This window comes from Camelus dromedarius, chromosome 6, assembly GCF_036321535.1.
Source record: "Camelus dromedarius isolate mCamDro1 chromosome 6, mCamDro1.pat, whole genome shotgun sequence".
Lineage (NCBI taxonomy): Eukaryota > Metazoa > Chordata > Mammalia > Artiodactyla > Camelidae > Camelus > Camelus dromedarius.
Window position 1 is genome coordinate 41,022,392 of NC_087441.1, and position 25,851 is coordinate 41,048,242.

A 25,851-nucleotide genomic window follows, 5' to 3' on the forward strand; every position below is an offset into this window, starting at 1 on the left:
GCTAGCCAGAGGTCACTCTCAGTTCCTAGAAGTTGCTCTCCAAGTCCTTGCACTTTTAAGCTCTCAATAGCACATCAAATCCTTCTGTGGCTTAGAATCCCTCTAACCACCTCTTCTTTGCTAGCTGGAGCAAATGTGCTTCTTGAAAGCACTCCACTGATTAGATTAAGTCCACCTGGATGGTCTCCTTACCTTAAGGGCAACTGATTAGCAACCTTAACTACAATCTTCAAAATCATTTTGCTCTGTAGTATGACATAATCATAGGAGGAACACCAGGGGTAAAATCATGGGAGAAATGAAGAATTCTTCCCTGCCTACAGTGCCCTTACTATCACACCAGAGTACTTCAAGTGGAACCACTTCGTTTTCCCTTGTAAATTGAAAGAATCTGTTGCCACTTTACAAGGTGAAGCAAAGAAAATTTCTTTAAATGGCTATAAAAGAACAAATTTTGTCCTGGCTGAGTGACTGATTAAATAAGTGGACAAGAAATTTATATGCATCTAAGGGAAAAGGAATACAATAAAAGACTTTCATTTCTGGCAGTATGGTCAAATAGGCACCCTGCATCACAGTCACTATTGAAATAACTAAAATGTATGGCGAAGTAACTAAGCTACACGTCTATCTCTACAAGTGTATAACTGTACCTATGAAGCTGTTTAAAAGGAAGGAATCAACAGAGCCCAAAAATGAAATAAAATGAGGAATCATGATTGATTAATAAGTTCCCAAGTGAATATTACTCTGAGAACTTCTGCCAAACCCTAGAATTCCTTAGCTTTTTCTTTGATGGTTATGTGGGCTTAGCTTTGAGAAAAAGCACAGGAATTTGTCAGTGCAAGGAATCTAATAAGAGACACACATTCATGAAAATAATATTCTAGAGGACTATACTGTTATTGCAAGAGCAAATTAGAAATAAACCTTAATATTCCACAGGGAAATCAATTCTGGCACAGAGTGAGGCATGGCTAAAATTCCCTGAGGATTCATCAACACAAATGGGCTGTCCCTTGAGTTTGGTGTTCTAATTTATGCTACAGGTATGGTCCAAAAAACCTCAAGCATGATCCTGGAGGACTGTGCCCTCAGGCAACTGGCAGAGCAAAAACTCCTCCGGAAGACTCAACCTAAATCCAGGCTTCAAAGAGTACCAAAAAATAAACTTCCTCAGAAAATGAACAATCCACAGTGAAGGATCACAGAACAAACAAGGAAATATGACATTACAAGTAAAACGATAAACCTGAATGACCTCAGATAATGGAATTTTTGACACTGAATGTAAAATAACTATGCTTAATGAAATTTACCAAAAGCTTGAAAATATGAGCAGAAACTATGAGACTATAAAAAAGGACCAGCCATATTTGAACAACATTTGATTATGGAAAGTAGTATGTAATCATTGAACTTTAAAATGCAATGAATGTACTATTCAGCAGATACCATGAAGGTAGTGAACCGGAATTTCAATCCTAAGAAATAAACTAGAATGCAGTTCAGAGAGTCAAAGAGGAAGAAAATATAAAACATGTGTTAAGAGCTATAGAGAACAGAGTGAGGTTTAACATACTTATCAGTTACAGGAGGTTGGAGAGAGAACGGAAAAGAGGAATACTTACTTACTGAGATGACGACAACTAGTATCTTTCAATAAATTTGGAAATACTAAGTCATTCCCCAAATTATTGAAAGATACTAATCCTGAGAACCAGAAAACCTAGGAAATCCCAAATAAGATAAATGAGATTTTTTACACCGAGACATATGGAATAGCTACAGTTCACCAAAGTAAAAGATATCTAAAAGCACGAAGACTGAAAAGAGAGATTTCTTTCAAAGGACCAACCGTTAGCCTGATTGTCAACCTTGAATCAGCAACAAGGGAAGCCGGAAGACAGCATACAATGTATTTACTAGAATATGCTGAAATAACCACTTTCCTTGAATGCAGTAAGCAGACTATCTTATAAAAATAAGCATGAAAAAGACATTCATATTTAAACAAACCCAGTGAATTTTCACCTAAAGGCTTACTAAAGGAAATTCTATTTCAAACATTCATTTTATTAAACAATACAATAATAAAAATGTCTAAGAAGTAGCAGAAAATTCAAGCTAAGATGATAATTAGGCCCAAGCTAAAATAACATCACTCTCAGGAGCCCAGGCTTAGATATAAATTAGATTCCTGACTCAACGACTTGGGCAAGTTTTTCATTGGGCAATGACAATAACCAACTTCACAGAGTCATTAAATGGGATCATGTAAGTTAAGCACATGATACAGTAACTGGTGTTACAGTAAGTGCCCAGTCGATGATATGTACCACTATAACTTTTCTTATGATTACCTGAGATAATTTTGGAACTTCTGTTCTGATTTCTGAGAAACAAACAAACAAACATGGAATTCACGCAAGTGCTAAACGCTGGGCCCATTAACTACCACACAGTAGGTACTGACAAAGACCCTCTCCTCGACTCAACTCTAGTCAGCTTCCTCTGAACCCTTTTTTTTTCCCCTTTTCAGTTTTATTAGGTGGAATTATTACAGTTTGACTGCACATATACATTATATTGTATGTAAATACATATATACAATATACGGCACATTTTTTTAGTTTACATGTGTGTAGTAATCATTGTTTCTAAGAACAGATTAGAGCTTTAGCTTTTTAAACTTACATAGTTATCAAAGGAATAAAGTCAACCACAAAATAAGAATCAACAGAATGTGGTATTCCAATCATAAAGGGCAGTCAAATGTGCTTACACTATTCAAGAAATCAGTCATTTAAGTTATAAATAATAAGTATGAACCCTTTTCTTGACAAAGCCACAATCAACAGGAATTACAGACACAGCACAAACGATTTTGTCCAACCCACACACAAACACCAAAAAACTCAAACAAACTGGAGCAACTCGAGCATGGCGTCTAGCTACCTAAGGCCGTGTTCCTAGGATGAACCCGGCCCTCCTTAAAACGCTGGCCGGAGAAAGCGCAATGCTGCTGAAGTAAGTTACTGTATATTCCGGGCAAAACCTGACATAGGACCAGGAACTCCCTCTTAAAGCAGAAACTTTAGAAATCTTACCATTAGCGGGACGCCACGTCTCGAGCATAGCTTCTAGCTACTAAGGCCATGTCCCTAGGATGAACCCAGCCCGCCTTAAAATGCTGGCCTGAGACAGCTCAGTGGAATTTACTGTATATTCCAGCCAAAAGCTGCATACCCATGAACTCCCTCTTAAAGCAGAAACTTCAGAAAACTTACCATTAGAGGGACGCGGCGTCTCTGCCTCCGGCCGGCCGCCATCTTGAGCTGCAGTGCCGAGCGCAGCGCCTCTGCGCACGACGCTCCTGAGCTGCGCTGGGCGCAGGCGTTTTGCTTTAGGAACTCTGGTCTGAAAGGCTGGGTGCAACGCCTCTGCGCAGGGCACCCTAGGAGTGAGTGAAACTAGAGTAAGCACAAAGAAACAAAAAAGTTTAGACTTTTTTTTATTACCCAGATTCTATTTTTATTCCCCAGAATTGTTAATAGGTTTTGCCTGTGACAAATCCTCCCTCTGTCTTGTCCTGCTGTCATTCCTGACGGGCGCTGAGGGGCAAAGGTCCATCTTCTGTAACTTGTTCCTGCTAATTTGAGGGGTTCTCATAACCCTGGGGAGAGGGGCAGGACTTCTCCCCAGCTGCCTTTCTATGTGTTTGGTTGTCCCCAGGCCTCAATCCAAACTGTTTGTATCCCTGAGTGACCACCATTTTTCTAACCTTTTGGAGACAAAGGGAAAAATGAAGGTCTCTAGGTCTTTTGCCTGTAGGCACAAGTGTGCCTTGATGTCCAGGCTCACTGCCATGGTCTGAATCTCCCTGGCCACATTTTTGCTGTTTTTTGGAAAAGAAGCTGCAGGTCAGAGAGAGGTTCACATGAGTAGTCAGGAGGGTACATTGCCCCAGGTTGTCTCTCCAGAGGATGGGGCTCAGGGGCTCTTCTCACATGACTGTGATGTGCCCATGGAGGGATCCCTGCCACTTCAGGGCAGAATGGGTCCACTAAGGAGTGAGCTGACCTTGTGGGCTGCCAGTTTTCCAGGTTTTTTAGGTGCACTCAGTCTCCTGGCTGGAAGGGGTGGAAGGCCAGCTCAGAGGGTATGGGCAGCACCTGGTTACCATATGCCCTGAGAGCTTTCATGGTTTCTCCTACCTGGAGGACACATTTGAATTGTTCCACTTCAAGGAGGTTAAGATATTCCTTCTCTTGGTCTTGGGAAATGGGTCTACCATCCATGAGTTCAAATGCACTTCATTTTAACTTATCCCTTCGGGCTAACTGTATAGGGACCAATCAGAGGCAACTTAATCCAATTTTCCTGAGTTTCCCAACACAGCCTGGCTAAGACTCTTTTCAAGTCTGACTGGATCTCTCTCTCTCTCTCCCTCTCTCTCTCTCTCCCTCTCCCTCTCCCTCTCCCTCTCCCTCTCCCTCCCTCTCCCTCTCCCTCTCCCTCTCCCTCTCTCTCTCTCTCTCTCTCCTTTCCCCAGTGATTGGGTCACCAGGCTGAGTGCAAGATCTATTTTATGCCCAGGGTACTCATTTCCCCTTCATCACTTGAGACACAAATGCTGGACCATTATCGTTTTGTTGGGATCCTGGGATCCCAAACCTAGGGATTATTTCTTTTAGTAATGCCTTAGCCACTTGAGCTGCCATTTCAGTTCTAGCAGGAAATGTTTCTCTCTACCCATAATATGTGTCTACTAACACCAAGAGATACCTGAAATTTCCTGATCATCTTGGCATGACAGTGAGATCAAAATGCCAATCTTCCCCAGGATATGTCCCACTGATGCAAATGGGCTTGAAGTAAGTTACTGTATATTCTGGGGCAAGGAGGGGATTCTCGGGGCTCTGGTGTTGGGGTCGTTTATTGTGCAGATGACATAGGTCTCAACTGTTTGACTGATTATACTTTTCATGCCAGGAGTTACCATGATCTCAATTAACCAATTATATAGAGCTTCCCTCCTGTAGTGAGTTCCAGGAAGGAAGGAAGGAAGGAAGGGAGAGAGAGAGAAAGAGAGAGGCAGAGAGAACTTACCATTATAAAACCTTTTCTGCCCCTTGGAGATAGAAATCTTCCACCACCCAGAACTGTCTCCTTCAGGACCTGGAATTGTAAAACTCCAGGGAGGCAGCTTTCCCTATCTTGCCTCAGGACCCTGTGGGAGAGTGAGGACCTAGTTTAGTTGGGTGCTTTACTCCTATTTGCAAAACTACCTCCTGTCCTGAAGATATAAGAAGTTTGTTTTTCCTCCAGATAAGTGCCAATTAACAAACCTGGATGGCTTTTTCACAGTGACTAAACCCTTACCCACATTTAGTAATTTTCCACTTTCCTGACTCTGCTAGAGCCCCCTCCCAACTTCCTCATTCTCCCTTTAAAGCACCCAGTCACCTCTACATGATCAGAGTTGAGCTCAGGTCTATACTGAAGCCTCTTTCCCTTGCTGCAGTAGTATTACTGAATAAAATCTGTCTTGACCACTTTTAACTAGTGTCCATCTTTGTTCCATGATATCTCAGCCCATTTCCCTGGTCCCAGTGATGTTGTTTGCCACCTGAGTCCTGACTCTACTTCACTAGCTTCTACATTCTTTACGTTTTAGAGGTGATTACTACCCTAAGAGGTCTTTCCTGAGTACTAAACATCTTTAAATCCTTAAAAAAAAAAAAAAAAAAGACTAATTTTGGAAAAGGACATTTTAGTAATCTATTCTTTTAAGCTAAGTTTCAACTCACTACTACTCAACAGCGAACTAATCCTTCAGGATTTAGATCATCCTAATGGAGAAAACAGCTAAAAGAAAGAAAGAAGTACCACCTCTCTCTCCCTTTGAGAAGGAGGAGAAACTGAGAAAAATATCTCTGCTTTTGGTTTTAAATGTCACAACTTTTGTTTGCTGAATGGGAGGAAATTCTACTTCCAGAAAAAAGAAAAATAGAAGAGCTAAGATGTAAGAAGGGATGGTGAGACAGAAAGTGGATTAGTGGTTGCCTAGGGCTGGGAAGGGAGAGATGGAGACCTGGGGATGACTGCTAAGGGGTGGTGTTTTTTTTCAGGGTGATGAAAATGTTCTAAAACTGATTGTGGTGGTTGTTGCCTAATTCTGTGAGTATAGTAAAATCCATTGGGTTATATATTTTTTAATGAGTAGATTGCATGATACTGTGAATTACATCTCAATAAAGCTGATACCAATAAAAAGGAACAATGAATGATGTTATTGATAAATGCAGATAAATCTAAATAAACAGTGTTGTGTAAAACAGTTGTAACAAAAACAACATCTACTTAGGAGGCGTTGCAGAGTCAAGCTAGAATGAAAATGCTGACCCAAAATGCACACAGTAACTGGGAGGAGGTGATTGGAGTTAGTGTTCTAAGTTCTCAATTGGCATAATGACTGTTCTTCTCAGGAATTATTTAAATAACTGGCTTATTTCCTGTTTTAACCCTTGATGAATCTATTGTCATCCTTCTCATCCTACTAGGATATTTTTTCTGGGAAGAACTGATGATCCAACCAGAGAGAGACAGAAAGGATACTAACACTTGTTAATTCCAAATTACTTTCTATCTTTCTTTTCTTCCAAGTCCTATTCTTTAACAAAGTCAACTTCATACTGTTTTAAAACCTATAGCACCCAAGGATTAGATTTGTACTGATGAGTGAGTATCTAGACCTGGTACTAAAATTAATGCCAAATCTTCACAGAAAGAGGATGAATTTTCCCACAAACACTGAAGATCGGCTAGATTCTATTTTGAACTCTGCCAGTCATTAGCTAGGTGGACTTAGGAGCATGCTGAGCCAGGCATTGGCTTCCTCAATTACAGAATAGAGAATAAAATAGTTATTGTGTCCCTCATATCTTGGCTGTAAAAATCCAGTAAAATAATGTCTAAACTAGAGTTTTAGAAACTGTAAAGTGCTATACAAATAGATAGTAGCATTATGAAAACTGTATTTTTATGATATTAAGTGCATAATAGGAAATCTTTCTCTAGTTTCCAGGAGGTTGTACCTATAGAAATTCACTTAAATTTTATGTTAAACATGTTGAATTTTCGGAACCCAACTTTGTGATTTGAACATGATACATGCACATTTCTGTGTAATCGATTCACTAATGGTTTAATTCTTCACTTAAGATGTTTAATGTTAAAGTCAACATCATCTTCAGACATTATAAAAGAAATACATAGCTTAGTGTTATGGAGGTTAAAAGGGAGGGAAAAGTCACTGCAGAGAAAGGACAATGAGAACTACAATCAAATAAAAATTAATGATAAAAATACCACCATACTTTTAATCTATTTGCGGCACTGAGATATTTTTTATATATGTCATTTCATTTTATATACAACAAAAACAAAATTAGACAGGGAATTAGATTTAAAAGTTGACTTTCTGTCTGGTAGTTAATACAATACTTGATTTTAAAATAAACACACTCAGCTATTTCTGGGTGTGACAAGTAGAAATGATTTTACTGTAAAATTGGCTGGCTGTATAAAGCAGAGGGGAGAGATTATCCAGCTAACTTGACCTCTTTAACCGCATGAGCCTAAATTACTGAAATGACCTGTTTGGATCATGTACATTAATTTAATTACCTGTATCATTGTTACCTCTCCAACTCACACTTTTCTGTATAAACACAAGATTAGAGAAGGAAAGATTCTGCCTCTCAACTTACTGGCAGGACAAATTTACTAAACTCCAGCAACTATTTAACGAAGTGAAAAGAAATTTTAGGAGGGAAAAAAACACACCCTTTTTCTATAAACATTAGTTACATATACCAATGAGATAACGAGATTAAGAGCAATTGGGATCCCACGCCAAATTAAAATTCAGTTCCTATCTCTTTCCTTAAGATATCATTCTACTAAATGAGACCCCTAAAACAAAAACAGAATGAACTGGCTCCTTTTAAGTTTAGCAATTACAAATGCAAAATGAGTCTCCTCCTGCAGACAGAGAGCCAGAGGACTACTCAAGCTAACGCAATAATGGTAGCTGTGATAAATTATGTAGGCACGATATCAGAAGCTGAATGGGGGGAAGAAATGGAGGACCCATTTGAAAATTTGAAATTTGCTCAAAGCTGCTCCTGCAATAGCTCCCAGGAAGATAAAGCCCTGAGCACTGAGCAGTAATAAACTCCACAGTTCTGTATAATTTATCAACTTTTTTCCTTTTCATTTCTAACATTGACCCTTCATGGTTAACTGAAGAAACAAAGAACTAAATAGCTTCCTTAGCCATTTGATAGAGCAATTATGAGCATCCTGACTGATACGTTTTCTGCTCAATCTACTAACAAATGGTGTCCATTTCCCTCTTGATCTACACCGCTATCTCTGTGTTCGACTTGACTGGTGCAGAACACGGCTTTCCCTGCCCTTGTTCCTGTAGCCCTCTTCATTTGTCTCTTTCTCATTAAGCGCTTTTATGTGCTCATTATAATAGAAGAAAAGCGGACTCTTTATGAAAGTTTTCCTCAGCTGCCCTAGGTTAATATTTTGAAAATGTGATTCCTACGGGCTCCCTGACAGCAGGGCAAATTGAAAGCTAATCAGTGGAATCTTTCTTAAGTATCAGTATCTTTTCAAAGAAATTTCATGTCTTTGAAGAGAATTGTTTTTTGCGGTACCAGGCAGTAGAATGTGATGCAGCCTTCTTGAAAGAGTCCGAGACAGTTTAAAACCCGGGGATAATAAGAACTTAAAAGCTGAGATGTACCCCAGGCACTGATTTCCCCTCACTGTAATTGTCTTTACTTCCTTATACATTAATCTCTCATTATAAGAACACTCATTTTGTGCTAATCTGGTGGAATCCCTTTGTGTAAGAGAAGTTTAGACCCAGAGCGCATCCCTTCCAAGCTCTTTGTTTCTTGGGAGTAAAAAACAAGACCAGGGAGGGTAAGTGATTTATCCAAAGTCACAAAGCAGGTGAGTAACATAGTGTGAGCTTCCTGTTTTGTTTTACTTTAAAAGGAGCAGTGGGTGGGGAGATAGTTTTCTGCAGTACAGTAGGAGCAGATTCTGTAGTCCTCTGGTCTCTGCATTTTCTCGTCCATCTGATAGGGATGATGACGCTGCCCTCTTCACCTCACAGTGCTCCCCTCCACTTATCTATTGTAGTGGATCCCCTCTGCTGGTGGTAGGGGGTGGGGTATGTGTGGGAGACCATATTATCCTTGTGTGGCTTGTGCTCCAGTCTAGAAATTGTACTTAGGTCAGTAAAGCTTTGTGGATAGCCACCATGTTTCTGAAGGCAGACACCATTCCCTGGGCTGGGTACCCAAGGAAAAGACGAGCCTCAGGAAAGATCACAGAACTGAGAGGGAAAAATAAAGGGGAGTGGAATCCTAGCGCTATAAGAATATGTAAAGGATTGTGTTCCTACTTGATGGGGTTAAGACAGCGTCTCTCTTAAAGCCAAGTGGCTGGAAAAAGGAGGGTCCGCTGTGAAGACCACAGCCTACATGCAAGTATCCCTTCTCTGAAGGCTGGAGGGTCTGGCGGCAGGGCTGTACACGGAATTTGTTGGGCCCGCACACTGCAAAATGAAATTATTAACAATTTCAAGCCAGTGACAGCAGAGCATTAAACCAAGCATCTTGGGACTTTCTGAGCAAAGTGCCCCCATAAAAATGCACAGGTCACATGCTCAAGGGCTAACCCTGTCTGGACGCAAGTTGTTCCTTGGGCAAATTCTGGTCTAAATATCTCCAATAAAATCTTCACTTGCAAGGGGTTTTGAAGAGAAGAAACTTGTGAAAGTGTCTTTTGAAGAATGGTCTGACTGTGGCTGCTTGGGTGGGAGGCAAGGAGCCTTCACAGAGGAAGTGGATCTCAGGGCCAGGAGATGAGACGCTGAGACCCAGCAGACCCTGTGCTTGTGAGGAGTCTTCCTTCACTGCCGGTCTAAGAGGCTCTGGGCTCTGTGTTTAAGGGAAGATGCAGTTTCCTTACATTTTTATCAAGAGTTGACCTTGAATACTGCAAGACAAGAGTAAGGAAGCAGGATCTGTGTCCCCTGTTCCCCACATTATTCCTGGCATCTGCAGTGCCTGACACATGGTAAGCACTCAGTAAATATTTGTTGATGAGTGGTAACATACCTGGTTATCTTGGGGTCAGAATTTGGCAGGGCCCTTGTAGCCCTGAAAGGAAGATCTGAGATTCAGAACAAAGAGGTATCTCTGGTAATAAAAAGAGGAATGACTTGAAGTATGTTAATCATACTGCAATATAAGAAAATGTTAGCCTGCCCAAGAATGCATTTTGCATACAAACTAATTATAAATTATTTTACAGATTTATTTAATGCTTAACAAGATTTTTCTAAGATATGTAGCTGTTCTTTTCTTTTACTATCAATGTTACCTAGGAATAACAGCACTGCATGCTTTCTTTTTAAGTTCTGTTCTTTAAAGAACATAGTCAGTGGGAGAAACTGGAAGGAGGCACAGAAAGCTGAGGAGAAAGACCCAGAAAAATGAAAACAGAAAGAAAGGGATAACAGGGGCCTCAGAAATGAGCACAGGCCTCCTTGGAAAGGGAAGAGGCTAGAAAGGGAAGGAGCAGTGACAGGTGGGCGTTCTCTCCTTTTCCCTGACAGCTCCTGGCATCACACTGCACACTCAGTGGGCACTCAGCAAAGACCTGATTAATGAATACATAAAAGAAAAAAAAATGAATGGGACATAATTAGTCGTGTGCTGGCAAATACTTAACAACCTGCTCTTGGGGAGGGGGTTGCCTTTCTAGTGTTTGTCAATATCAGTTGCATAAATCCTCCCTCTGTGGCCAATTTTAAGCTCCCCGTGAGAGTTCACTAAGTGTGGATTGGGAAGAGAGTCACAGTAGTATCTCCGCTGTACAATGCAACAGACCTAACTTCCAGAGCATAGATAATAGTCAAATGTAGCATGATAATTAGGAAATAATGAGTTTTTAATATTTATTGGCTTTGTTTTTTAATTCCTTTAATGGCGAATTTCCATAATGTAGTTCTTAATCATGGCTTTCACAAGCGGCTTGCAGAGTACGAGCCAGCTCCAGCACTCCAGTGGATGGGCACCATTGGATGCTGCCACTGTCCAAGTTATAGAGAAAGAAGAGCTTTTTCCATTTTTCTTTCTTTCAAAGAATTGAGAAAAGAAAGGTAAAAATAGGAGTCAGGACAAGAGATCTCCTATGAATAGTTTCTCCATCACTTTTTCAAAGACATTTTTTGATACCCAACTCAACAGAATTTACAAGTTAAATGTTTAAGGAAAATGAGTGATATATCTATTTCTACCTATAAACTCTATGACAGTTTCAACACTAAATGAACTTAATAGGGAGACATAGTTGTACAATGTAAAAAGCCCAAAACTAGAAGTTAACAACTCCAGATTTAATAGTTTGAGGCTTCAAGCAGGTCATTTCACTTCCCTAGGTCTCAAGATTGCCCACTGCCCCACTTATATCATAGGATGTTGTGGGGTTTGGGAGGGGGTCTTCTAACGTGCTGAAATGTTGATAATCTGCTACTTATTCTCAAATGGCTTTGTAAAAATAATATATGTCTACATAGAAAAAGATAAAGCAAATGTAGCAAAATTTAACAATTGGTAAATCTAAGTGAAGGATATATAGGTATTCAAATTTTTCAAAATAAAAAGGTCGGGAAAATGAGGTTATAACTTAATGAGGTTATTATATGTGTGTGTGTGTGTGTGTGTGTGTGTGTGTGTGTGTGTGTATACACAGCACTCTGTAAACCTGTAAAGTATTCTACAAAGATAAAGCACTATTACCTACTTAAAGCAGATACCATAGCTCTTAGGATATTCAAAGTTCATTGCATCTAACTGATTCAATTATTCAGCAATTATTTACTAAGCATCAGTGACCTAAATGCTGGTGATACAACAATGAACAAGGCATAGTCCTTAATCTCATAGAAGTCACACTCTAGTTAGAGGGGCACACAGTATACAGGCAATTACAGTTTGGTTTCAATAGAATTAAATAAAGGATGCTGTGCTGACACATAGAACATATAAGCCAGTCCTACGTGATCAAAAAAGACTTTCCCAAGGAGCCTAAAACCTAGAAAATAAGAATTAATCCAAGGTCTGGGAAGAGGGTAAAAGTCAGCATTAGTAGGTGTGGCTAACATTTATTAAGTATTACTATGTGCCAAACAATGGTCTAATTACCTTATATGCTCATCCACTGTTCACAGACGTTCTTTCAGACAGGACATTTGTATGGGGTATTATCTATTGGTGTCCCAGACCTGATAAATGAGGCACAGAGTTATTGTTTTCAGGCTACGGAAACCTTATATAGAAAGACCCTGATGCACAATCTATTCAAAAGAACTGCAAATTGTTCTGTGCTGAAGTTTGTATATGTAGGTACTGGGAGATGGGTGGTAGTAGTGAGGAATTGCAGTGGGAAGAAGGAAGAGTTCTTTTAAAACCACATGGATAAAAGGAACCCATTAAAGAGTATTAAGCCTGAAGACTACATGGTCAGACCACTCTGTCATCAGTATGGAGAGTAAAATGAGGCAAAACAAAACTAGCAGTAGGGAGACCAGTTAGGAGCCCATAAAATCTAAGAGAAAGAGAGTGTGGCCTGAACCAAGGTATTCACAAAATGACAGTGCAGAGAGGTAGGCAGATCCTAATAAGGCGTTGGAAATAGAATTTTACTGGTGGGGTGGAGCTAAGGAAGATGGATTCCAAGGTTTCTGGGTTTTTAAACCCAGCAGCAGACGGAGGGCCATTCACTTGACATACTGAGGGGAAGAGGTGAAGGAAGGTGAGATGAGACGCTGTGACAGTGAGACAGTGATAAGTAGATAAACCAAGATCTTACGGAGATCAATACATAAGAATCTGACTGAAGTGGCAGTCAAAACCAATGTTACTTTGATCATCTACTATAAAATCTTTCAAAAAAGAAAGTCAGTTGTTGAATTACGGGAGAAACAAGTGGGATTCCCATTAATCTGGCTGGTTTTAGTCATAAACAGTATAGTGAATATGAAAAATACTTTGTAAAGTATAAAAACATTACCTTCCATTACCATTATTATCATTACTTAGTAATAGTTTCCTTCTGGGAAGGGTATAGCTCAAGTGGTAGAGCACATGCTTAGCATGCACAAGGTCCTGGGTTCAATCCCCAGTACCTCCTCTAAAAATAAATAAACCTAATTACCTCCCCTCCCTGCTAAAATAAAATAATAATAAAAAAATTCCTTCCTTTTATTAGAGTCAAACCCTTCAAATGGTCCCTTTGCTCTGCCCCTCTGCAAAAATGCCTCTTTTACTCTTTTTTTTTTTTTTCACCTCCTTATCCCCTACTTCAAGGTTCAATGGAAGAAAATTTAGGTGGAGTTAAATCTCTCCATCAATCAATCATCAAATCTTCTCTCATCAACCAATAAACAAGTATTTATTAAGAGTCTCCCAGTGGTGATCATTTTGTAATGTATAGAAATATCAAATCACTGTATTGTGCATTAGGAACAACATAGTGTTGTGGGTCAATTAGACTTCAGAATCAAACACACTCATAGGAAAAGAGATCAGATTTGTGGTTACCAGAGGCAGAGGGTGGGGTAGGAATTGGATGAAGGTAGTCAAAAGGTACAAACTTCCAGTTATAAATAAGTACTAGGGGTGAAATGTACAACATGATAAATATAATTAACACTATTGTACATTATATATGAAAGCTATTGAGTTCTTATCATAAGGAAAAATTATCTTTTTCTTTTATTTTGTATCTGTATGAGATGATAGATGTTCACTAAACATTTTGGTAATCATTTCATGATGTATGTAAGATAAATCATTATGCTGTGCACCTTAAAACTTACTTATACAGTGCTGTGTGTCAATTACATCTCAATAAAACTGGAAGAAAAAATTAATTAAAAAAAAAAAAAGAGCCTCTCATGTGAGCATCCAAAGCTCTGTGAGTGACATTGCAATCAAGGGACCACTTTCTTTGGGATCAGATAATTCTGAATTTAAATCCTCCTGCATTTACCAGCCACATGCCCTTGGGTAAATAACCTGTTCATTTCTCTGAGCTTCAGTTTCCATCAGAAAAAATAAAATGGATATACTTCACAGGTTTGATTACATGAGATTTTAAATATGAAATAAAGTAACAGAGAGTCTAGGACTCAATAAATGTGGTTTCTGTCCACCCCATAAGGCTGTTGCCCAGGATAAATGAGCTAATACTCAAAAGACACTTATGATTTCCTTGCAATGATTCTGCCATATAAGTTCAGTCGTTTTTAATGAACTTTGCTGCTGTTGTTCCTGTTACAGTTTTTAGTGGTACCAGGGCTTGTGGGAACCATGTCTACATGCCTTTGAATAGCACTTGAACATATCTGTATTGTTATTATTTTTGAATTCCCTCGTCTCTCTGCTTCAGCTTGGGAATCAATTCTTTCTTTGCTTCTGCTGCTTTAGAGAAACAGTCAGATGTTTCTTCAGTTTGTCATTTCTGGCCACGTATTCTGTTATTTACTCTTCTTTGTTCAGCTAAGATACTGTGTCTATTAAAGCTTCCATAGTCTGGAGAAACTATAATTGTCCTGTTCCTGGCACACAAAACGAAAGACACTGGGAGATTAAAAACTGGAGATAAAGGAGGGCTTAAATGTCACTGTAGGTCTTTAACTTTATTTTAATAAAAAGAAATCATAAATTTTTAAAAACTTCAATTTTATATAAATTATTATTTCCAGTATGGCTGCACTGATAGATGATTATTAAAATAGCCATTAAAGTTGGCATAGCTAAAGGGAAGGGACTCTGGGTTTGGAGAAGCAGTTAACCTTCTTCCCAATTTAACAGCATTGTCTATAAGGGTTAGATGGTATGGCTTCTCTTTGGCATAATACAGTCCTAGACGAAGACCTACAACTCCCAGCTTTTAGAACTCCATCACAGCTGATACTCAAGCACCTCATGATGTCACATAAAAGCAAAGAGACATCTTGTATGTTAAATTTATCGAGTATCTTTGGTTTTTCCTGAGCAAGGTTTATGCTGAGGCCACTCTGATATTGTCTCCTAACACATAGTCTGAGTGATTACAAGATAGAATGAGGGCTCACCTCCTGTGTCCTAGAGAGCCTCATTAGGAACTGTTGCCTCTGCCTCCTCACGTCTCAAAAATGCCAAGAGATTGCGACTTAGCAAAATAAATGTTAACTTTTTGTTTGTCTGTAATTGGGACATCTTGCTCTGCACAGAAAATATAGTATTAGTTAGCATTTTAATGTTTAACAGGAGTTTCCATTAAAAGTTACTTGTATTAAAAATGGACTTAGATTTTTCACAATCCAATTACACTATTCATGAGAACTGCATTTATTTTATTCTTCTTTTTAAAATGTACTGCAAGAACACAAGTATCACCCCCCTGAAGATACTAACTGCTTCATTTTTTGTGAAGTGCCCAAGTGTTCATAAAGTTCTGCCCACCGTATCTCACTCAAGTCTCCTTACTCACCCCTGTAAGACAGACACGTTTATCTCCATTTAAAAGGTGAGGATACCAAAATACAGAAGGTTTCAATTACCAAACTAAACCAAAAATGTGACTCAGAGTCTTTGACTCCCAATCCAGTGGTCTTTGCACTTCACCCTGGACAGCTCGTTCATATTAGTTGAGATCTGAAATAAAGATAGAAAATTCGTTTTCCTCGGTGTCGTAGTAGGCATAAAGATGCTTTAGAGGCTGTAATGGATCTGCCACAAGTAGAGAAGGCAGTGTAAAGAGCTGGGCCAGCGGCAAACAAAAGGCTGGAGAGAAAAGGACTCCCCTAAAGAGAAAACTCCAGCTGGAGTGTTTAAGGGATCTCAGACATAAAGAAGCTGGGCTGGCAGAGCAACTTGCCCCACAGAGGAAAAACTTCATGGTGATAACTGGGCTCATCATAAAGGGAGAGTGCTGGAAACTTCGAGACAGAAAGACCTTCAGTGGCAGTAGGAGAAACAATGACCCCATGTTCAGTCCATTTAATGAACTGATGTTTACCAGACGACATGTGCATTGCAGAAGAGCACTTGATAGCTTTGCCATGGTATTCTCCTAAACCGTGGATTGCTTCCCAGTAGCCTTCACATCCTCAGTCACTTTTTGCGTCTTTTTCCTGCCTGCTAACCTGGAGCAGACTTCAGCTGTGAGCCGGCTTCATAACTTCACTCACGCCACACATGTAAATGTCTCCCAAGTGTTATCCCTAAACCCAGCTATGACCCTTTGGTCCTGTCATTGTCTACACAAGGGACCTGACTCATGACTACCCACCAATGGGAAGTGTGTTGGGATTTTTCTCCTCAAATTTTGCCTCCATCAGGACCACCCTCCCCAAAAAGTTATCAGTGGGATCTGGGAGTCTTGAAGGAGGAGACATAGGAAATATTCCAGGCCATTGAGGAAGCTGACAAAAGCATAGAGATGAGAGTGCAGGAGGCTGGGAGCCAGGAAGGGGCCGACCTGACAGGCCAGGGGCTGGTGTTGTGAGGGATAAACGTAAAGGAAGCTGGCTCCCTAGGCTAGGACCTCAGGAGGAAGGGCTTGGACTGTCAAGGGGAGGAGATTGGACTCGATCTGCTGAATAACCAAAGACAGATGAGGGGCAAGATAACTTGTTTTTGGAAGATTAATCAGACTGTGTGAACCATGGGAAAGGAACACAGAGAGACACACCCAAATGCTAGAAATAAGGGAGGCACTAAATGCCTAGACAGGACAAAGCAAGAAGGCATTAAGGAGCATTTGCTGACCATAGTGACTGGAGAGAAAAAAGACAAGAGAAAATGATTTTGAGTTCTGTGTATCATTCCCTCCACTGTGAGAATACAGACAATGATTAACACAGACCTACTGAGTTGGGAACTCTTGAGGGTCAGGGCGAGTGTGTGGTTTCTAAAGGCTCTGCAAGCTCTCACCACGGAGAACCACTAGCCTGTGGAGCAAAGCAGGCAGGTTCTGGGCTGACTACCTTTCCGTTAGCTTTCTTGTACTTCTGAGTCAGTCAGAAGGCTTAGCCCTCTGCTAGGAGATGGGGTGGTACACGCCAGAGGCAGCAGCTTACGCTGCTTCCTAACACTGGAATCCTAACTGTGGTTCTGACAGCAAGAACCATAAGAATTCAGGGAAGGAGGTGGGGCTGTGGACTAGGGCATCAGCCGGAGAGCCCTTCCTAGAAGAACTGGGACGTAGCCCAGACCTTAAAGAATGGCTGAGCTGTAGCTGCAGACAGACGGGTCAGTGAGCTGGTGAAAAGTGGACAAGGCATTGCGTGGTACAGTTTTGAACAGGATATGTGGGTGCTACGTTTAGGCAGCAGAGGAGGCCAGATGACCCCAGTCTCCCTCCAGGTTGCTCCTCTGGACGAGGCTGGTGACCCTCAGTGAAGCCATGGGCAAGCACAATTTACCTTTGCTTTTCTGCTTCTCCCATCTCTCCTAGTTGTAGCTGGCCCTCTTCAACCATGCCATACCTTTAACTCTCCCATTCTGTTTTGAGTATAGGTTAAATGCATTCACACTAAGATACAATGACATTTAATCCCTTATATTAGTCTGGCATATTAAGAAGTCTTTGTATGGTGATGTTACTTATAGAAACCTTATTTCACTCTCACTACAATCCTATGGACTTGGAAGATCGGAGATTGTTTCCATTCTTCAGGGAGGGAAAGAAAGGTTCAGAGAGTCTAAGTGGCTGCCTCAAGATCACAGAGATACTAATGGGAGATTTTGACTGAGGGACTGGAACAGTTTTCTTTCTGCCACCCTGTTCAGCATCTTGCTGCAGTATTTGCATTTCAACAGGGATCAGAGCCCTATGCTAATGACATGTGGCCCAGAGGATTTCAGGTATCAACCCAGAGATAGGAGATTGATCTTTCAGCGAAGCCCTGAGTCATACTACATGAGTTACTGCCTTTGCCTCCATATGACCTGCCAGGTGTGTGATCACAGGCAAGTTAGAGAAAATTGTCTAAATTTCATTCTACCTGTTTATAAAGTGGAAATGACTGTATCTGCTTCATAGGATTTTTCTGACAATTTGCTGAAATACCACTTGGACAATGTCCTTGTCACACAGTAGACCTCAATAAACCTCATTTTCTCTCCCCTCTCTCTGCCTCATTTCACCTACACATAAGGCAAACCATGCTAAGCCAAAACTCCAGGCTCACCCAGCCCTGCAAAGACCCTTCTCATTGCTTCCTCTTTGCCTTTGCTCTTAGCCGTTTCTCTCTCCCCCTCAATCCCCGTGTCCAACCACACCAGCCTTCCTTCACTTCTCAAACTAGCCAAGCATGTTCCCTTCTCAGTACTTTTGTGCATGCTGATTCCTCTGCCTGAAATCTACTTTGACCACCTCTTGCCCTCGGTCCTTATGCTCTAGCTATAAGCCCAAGTGTCACTTCTTCAGGAAGGACTGAAATAGATTCCTCCTTTTATTCTTTCTCACTGCATCCTGTACTTTTCCTTTGTTATTATAATTTGTAGGTGTATGTGAATCCTACATTTACTGGTTTAGTTTCTGTCTTCTCCACTAGACTACAGCCTCCCAAGTTGGCCACTATCTCCAGGGCATGCAGTATAGAATCTAACGCATAAGACACGTTCCATAAATCTTTGTGGACTGTGTGTTGGATGAATGCTGCTCTTCCCTCTCCATTTTGGAGTGCCCTCCTACAGCCTCCTCACCAAATCATACACTACATGCCACAAAGAAATCATTCGCATCGAGCCCACTTACCTGACCATTTCCTTCATTTTCTTTCCTCAACCTGTATTCGTATGTTATCATGAATTAGGTGGCATTCTCAGGTTGTTTCATGATTCTCTAATCACATTATTAATTTTCCAAGGGCAACAACTCTTTCAGGACCTTTTTTTGAATCCGTCATAAACCCGGTAGAATAGCTGGAAGTGCTGTCAGTGCTCAGTAATTTCTTGATGAATGAATGAATCCCAGTATAATCCTTTTGCACAGAGAAGCATTTTTACATAGCAAATGTGGAGATGCCATTGCAGCAAAACAGTTTCTAACCACAACCCATTGCTGTAGTCCCTTTTTCTGGGTTACTATTTTGAGTTTCAATGAGAAGCAAACAATCTTATCTTGAAAAGGGGATTGGATTTATTTTTAATAAGAAAGGCTGAATTGGAAGCCTGCATTTCTCCCCCAGATTTAATAACAGCACTAGGAAAGCCTTATATTCCTCAGCTAGCTTTATTTCAGGTATAAGAGTACACAGCTTCCAGGTGAGCTTTTGTCTTGATGTTAGAGAGAGATTTGTAACACCAACCCCATTTAAATTCATTGAGAGCCAGGAGGGGGTCACATAGCAAGGGCATCCAGTCTGAGCATGTTTTGAGAATCAGTCAGTCCAAACTAGGAGGAGCTAAAGGGAAACGTCAGGTTACTCAGAGCCACTGTCCTCAAACATTTGAGGTCCTGAGAGTTACTGCTGATGACCTCAGAGAAATAGCTTTTGCTCTTGCCCCTTTCCTCCATTCACAACTATAACAAGACAAAACAAAAAGCATATCAGCAAAACATGTCATTGTTATACCCCAATGACAAGTTACTGAACAGGGTTTCAATTTCTACCTTCAGTGTACTGGTTGCCCTGCTGGTAAACCTCAGGTTCCTCAGTTGCTCATTTTTATCAGTATTCTTTGAATGATTAACAACAAAACCAAATATATATATATTATACATGCATTTATATATGCCTTTAAAATTACATATGCATTTTAATTTACTTTGTCAATTGCCCAGCAAGTTCTGTCTAGGTAGTACCTTCGCCCTAGTTTAGTATTAGATCTTACAACACAGGCCAGGAAAAGAAAGGTAAGTTTGGCTAAATACCTGTCACACCGTAAACATTGCCAGGGTTGATGTGGCATCTGTTCTTTGTGTGACATCACCCAGTCACCTGTATTCCCACCCCTGCTTGGCTTTGTGACAATCAACAGAACCAATAAGAGACAGTGGCTGATCAGTCCCCTTCTCTCCCCATCTCCCAGGCTGCAGAAGTCCTGAAGGTTGATGGAGGGCCATGCTATTCAAACAGCAGGCGTGGCTGAGACAGAAGCTCCTGGTGCTGGGAAGCCTTGCTGTTGGGAGTCTCCTGTATCTAGTCGCCAGAGTTGGGAGCTTGGATAGGTAGGTGATTAAACACATACTTATGCCAGTGTGACTTTAAGTATCTCTTGATTTAAACTTCCTTAGGACATAATTTTCAAGTCGATCCATTTGTTTTCCTCCCTCAAAATTCCCAAGAAACACACTCTTCTTCAGTATTAAATCTGATTTATTGACTTTAAAGGAAAGAGATCCAAGTTCCCCAAACCAAGGTGTTCGTCAAGATCCATTTGTATTCTGTGTGTGTTGATGTCTGTTTTCAGAGAAGGGATAAAGCCATGTACAGTAAAAAATGTCATTTACTAGCACTCAGTGTGGTCTGTGCGCATCTGGTTGTTGACCTTTAGCCATAGCAAAATAGTGATGATGTATTTATATGTGTACATTTTGAAATTTATCAGTGGGCAATAAATGTGCTACCAAGAGAGTTAAAATTATGTATGAACTCATAAAGGAGCTCATCAGGTTTGGAATCCATTGCCCTGTAAAGACGGCTGCAGGCTCGGGGAGTTTTAACTATGTTAATTAGCTCTAGTTTCAGGAGCTGAGCAAACCAGACAAGGAGGCTGTCACTCAGAGTAATTGCCCAGAAAGCAATGGAAAATCCATAGAGAGGAAATTTACAGAGCTAGGGTTTGGTTCTAAATAAGCAAACAGTCGAGAGGTACTAGACCTGCAGAAGCCCCAGCAATGTCAGCCAGCTGCTCACTGACTACTTTCGGACTGTCCCACATCCTTATAATTGGAAAGGACAGAGAAGTTAATTTCTGAAATGCAAAGCTTCCTTCTTTGCCCTTTAAAATTAATTCTTGGGCTGGAAACACTGAAGTATGTTCTCCATGAATTCAATTCCCATTTTGTATGAAAGTGCAACCACACATTAAAATGAGAGTATCTTCCTTACAGTGTTTTCCTTTCTAATCTAAAGATCTTATCACACAGATATTTAGCAAATAATATAACCATGGTCTTTATTTTTCTTCATCCAGTATTAATTTTGAGTGGTATGAACACCTTGGATGCTTTTCCATTCAAAATTCCTGAGTGTAAACTTTCTACTCACAAGCTGCTAACTACGGGAAATGGTACAAACCTGGAGCTTATCACTGACTTCAAGTAGTTCCCTAAAGTAGGGCTTATTGTTAGTGAAAAGCCTTGAGGTGGTACCATTGTCCTATGTCCATAATGGAACTTTTATATCAAGTTCTTCCTCATATCCTTAGACTGCGTCTTAAAACTTGCTTTATTGAGTAATTGATCTAATGATCATTAACACATTAGTTGATAACTCCTTTCCTTTTTTAATCTGCTCTCTAATCTCTAATGGCATAGCTTTTACAAAGAATTGGATTGCGTGGTGGGCTTTCTCAGAACCTCTCACTTGAGAGTTTGAGCAGATTGTCTGAAACTGACACATGCTGACTTAGGCCTGTCCTTTTGTGACTGACGACCCTGCTCCCTGGGAGTGGGAGGCTGAGCTTACTTCTACTGTCTCTTCCAATCCTAAATTTCATGTTTTTCAGTCTGGGGTCTATGCCTACTCTTCAGGAAGTGGAAACAATACACATTTTCTCCTATCCTGAGTTAGAGAGTCCAAAAAGCAATTGTTCTGCAGGAAATGAGCTCCACCGTAGAAGGCAGATACAGGAAAGGAGAAAAGGAGGGAAACGGCCCTTGCTAGAGGGAGGGAAAGTCCTTTCCAGCTCAAACAGGGCAGAGACTATTCCAACCTCTCTCAGGCTGGGTTCTGTGAGAATCAAGTTCTATAGGAGAGGAATGATTCACTGTTTCCTCAGTTCTTGCAAGGATAGCATCATTCTAGATGGTAGGAGAGAAGTCCATCCATCACAGTCAATGGATGCCTTAAGGACTTAGGGCTTAATTCTCAACCAGAACCCAACAAGAGCTAAAAGATGAATTTGTGACATCCCAATCAGTGTCACAATTAAAAACATCTTTGACTATGTGTGTGTTGCTATTTTTGTATCTTCTGTTTAGAGCTCTAGTATTTTTATTCTAGTAAGAAATTTATAAAAACAAAATTCATGTTTCTCTAAAATATTAACTGTGATAAATCCTGTTAGATTTTTATAGTATCCTTTATTTTCATGTTCCCCACACTGAGCATAAGTTGTTTTTAAAAACCATTAAAAAAAAAACACACAAAAAAGTAAAATATGTTTATACTTTTCCTGAAGTATTATGGTAGCTGTTTAAATAGAATCCAGGCCAAGCCCCTTCTCCTCAGTTCTGCAGAATGTCTTGGTGTGACCTTGAGGTTTTTCTCTTCTCCCTTTAATTATAAACATTACAGAAGATAAGAAAGGTACAGTGGGATCTCCTGAGAAAAGCAAGAGACAGCCTCATTGCCACAAAGGGGGCATAGACTCCAAGTTATTAGGGTAACTAGAAGCTTCATTTGGACGGATTTGTTTAACAGGCATTTTGACAATATTACACTCTTTGACAATAAAGTGAAAATGCCTTCTCAGATAAACTTAGGGAAATTATAATGAATTTCAATTCCATTCCAGACTATACCCAAAAGGAAACTCAATTTATTAACCCCACAAATTGGCCACACCAAATTAGTCACTCTAGTTTATACTATTGTGATTGTTACATCTTTCTCTCTGAAAAAAGCGGTGGGTGTTTATTACTTAGGGCAAAGTTGAAGTGGAAATAAATCCTCCTTTCTGGCTCCATCTTTTGCCTTCCTTCTTTCATGAGCTTCAGCCCCTGATTTAAATGGGCTTGGCAATGAGGACCTGAGGTTTCTGGTACCGCCAAGGTCTTGTTAATTTCTGGTCCCAAGTGTGGTAGGTGATATACAGCACTTGCTGATGGCATTGGGTTTGTTCCTACATTCAGCAAAGTAAAAACCTAATCCCAACCTCTTTAGAAAGAAAGAGAAAGAGAGGCAGAAGAAATATGTACTCTTCTAGCTGTCCCCAAGGCCAGAGGCAGAAATTCTCAAAGAATGAAAAGCTCAGCAAGTGTCAAGATTGGAATTTTGCAGGCTGATGACGCAAATAGCCAAGGGCAGAGACTGGGACCTCTTTTCAGATTATATCTCGAAGATTTTTCAGAGCTATGTGAATGCAGCTGAGCTGCAAGAAAATAATACCACGTGAAACCCCAGAGATATGGTCTCCTAGCTGCCCTTTAGCCTCCCAGCTGAAAATTGTAATCTTCCGTCTTTCATGGTCTCTAAATGATGTTAACTGGTGAGCTGTTAAAAAGCTATTAGTATGGTTGGTGTCACTTGTCTGTTCTGTACTTCGAACATAAGTGCATGCTGTAGTCAATTAAGTGCTTGGTGAATAAAAATTTTAAGGAGCACTAATAAAAATATCCCATCAATTATGTGTGCTCCATTTAATACAGGGTTGCTTAAAATAAAATTTCCCAAACATATGTTCATTATGGATTGCAGCAGGTGGGGAACAGTGGTTTAATTTATGCATATAATGTCTTACTCTAACTGGGGAACCAGAGAAATGAGAAGTTCGTAGCAATGAGCTTCTTAAAGCATCTCCATGTTGCTTACAGGCTACAACCCATTTGCCCCATCGAAGGCCGATTTGGAGCCCGTGGTCAAGCTGAATTCCCCTTGCGTGCCCTGCAGTTTAAGCGCGGCCTGCTGCACGAGTTCCAGAAGGGCAACACTTCCAAGGAGCAGGTGCACCTTCATGACCTGGTCCAGCAGCTCCCCAAGGCCATTATCATCGGGGTGAGGAAAGGAGGCACGAGGGCCCTGCTTGAGATGCTGAACCTCCATCCGGCAGTGGTCAAAGCCTCTCAAGAAATCCACTTTTTTGACAATGATGAGAATTACGCCAAGGGCATTGAGTGGTATAGGAAAAAGATGCCTTTTTCCTACCCTCAGCAAATCACAATTGAAAAGAGCCCAGCATATTTTATCACAGAGGAGGTTCCAGAAAGGATTTACAAAATGAACTCATCCATCAAGTTGTTGATCATTGTCAGGGAGCCAACCACAAGAGCTATTTCTGATTACACTCAGGTGCTAGAGGGGAAGGAGAGGAAGAATAAAACTTATTACAAGTTTGAGAAGCTGGCCATAGACCCCAATACCTGCGAAGTAAACACAAAGTACAAGGCAGTAAGAACCAGCATCTACACCAAACATCTGGAAAGGTGGTTGAAATACTTTCCAATTGAGCAATTTCACATCGTCGACGGAGATCGCCTCATCACGGAACCCCTGCCAGAACTTCAGCTTGTGGAGAAGTTCCTAAATCTTCCCCCAAGGATAAGTCAATACAATTTATATTTCAATGCTACCAGAGGGTTTTACTGCTTGCGATTTAACATTATCTTTAATAAGTGCCTGGCGGGCAGCAAGGGGCGCATTCATCCAGAGGTGGACCCCTCTGTCATTACCAAATTGCGCAAATTCTTTCACCCTTTCAATCAAAAGTTTTACCAGATCACTGGGAGGACATTGAACTGGCCCTGAAATACTAAGTCATACAACACTGTGTGTTGTGCCTGGAGACACACAATGTCTCGTCTAGATTAAAATATGCACTTTTCCTAGACACAACTGTCCAACTCATTTTTTCATGTATACTTGTATATACGCAGTGTGTGACCAAATATAAGATCAGTTCTTTTTCTATTGAAAATTTACAAAAAACGATCTGCTATCTACATAGTTGCATCTTTTAAGCTATTTACAAGAAGAGGTGGTGGTTTGGGGGGAAAGTGACTTCAGCTGTTCTTAAAGAGTTAGTCTTCCTTTCAGTCAGAATTTGTCGCCTGCCATTTTCAAAGATTTAAGCCAAAAGATTAACGTGTGAAAATGTACCAATGGCTGTGAAGCTTCAGGAAGTAGAGGATTTGGTAATGCATTCTTTTCTAAGGGAAAGCTGGCTCTTTAATTCAGATGCTGAATTGGTGCCATGAAAACAGAAGATACTATTTTCTTATTATTTAAAAGAATGTCTTAGCTCATGAAATTGACATCGTTCCAAAGTTCCTGTGGTGATTTTGCACTATCATTTCTCATATGGACCATGGTGTCACTCGTAGCATGTCAATCACACGTTGGAAAGTCAAGTCCTTTTACTTCCATGTTCTATGTCAACAAAGAGAAATGTCATGTACATAATGTATATTGTTGTAAATACTGGTTTCACACTAAGTAATTCTATTTTATAAACTGAATATGGCTATTTAATTTATTGTGAAAATTAAATTTATCGTGGTATTTAAAAAATGGAATGGATTAAAATTAACTCTATGTGCAATTTTTTCTTTTTTTACTCATTTTGTCTTACATGCCCCCTGCTGTCTCCCAAAGTCGAAGCTGTCTATATGCATAGGAGAGCACTTGGAAAGATGCACATCTCCTTTGGATTTCTGTACCCTTGTGAAAACGTAGCTATGAAGTGAGGTTGAGTATATTTTTTAAAATATCTTAACCACCTGGAAATCTAGTATAATAGCTACCTCAAAGAGCACAAGCGCTTCTCTGCTACAACTTTGTAACAATTAACTTACTTGCAGTTGTTCTTGGTG

General features: G+C 40.3%; 1 protein-coding gene across 2 annotated transcripts in view; it reads left to right on the top strand.

Annotated features, from left to right (window-relative positions):
• Positions 1-25,580, top strand: part of HS3ST5 (heparan sulfate-glucosamine 3-sulfotransferase 5) — a 150,112-nt gene extending 124,532 nt beyond the window's left edge. For both annotated transcript variants that reach the window (XM_010992024.3, XM_031456193.2), the window contains exons 3-4: positions 20,187-20,325; positions 23,857-25,580. In XM_010992024.3, the coding sequence (XP_010990326.2) occupies positions 20,219-20,325; positions 23,857-24,787 (1,038 nt within the window). In that variant the 5' untranslated portion in view covers positions 20,187-20,218 and the 3' untranslated portion in view covers positions 24,788-25,580. The remainder of the gene's footprint in view (positions 1-20,186; positions 20,326-23,856) is intronic.
• The last annotated feature ends 271 nt before the right edge of the window (positions 25,581-25,851 follow it).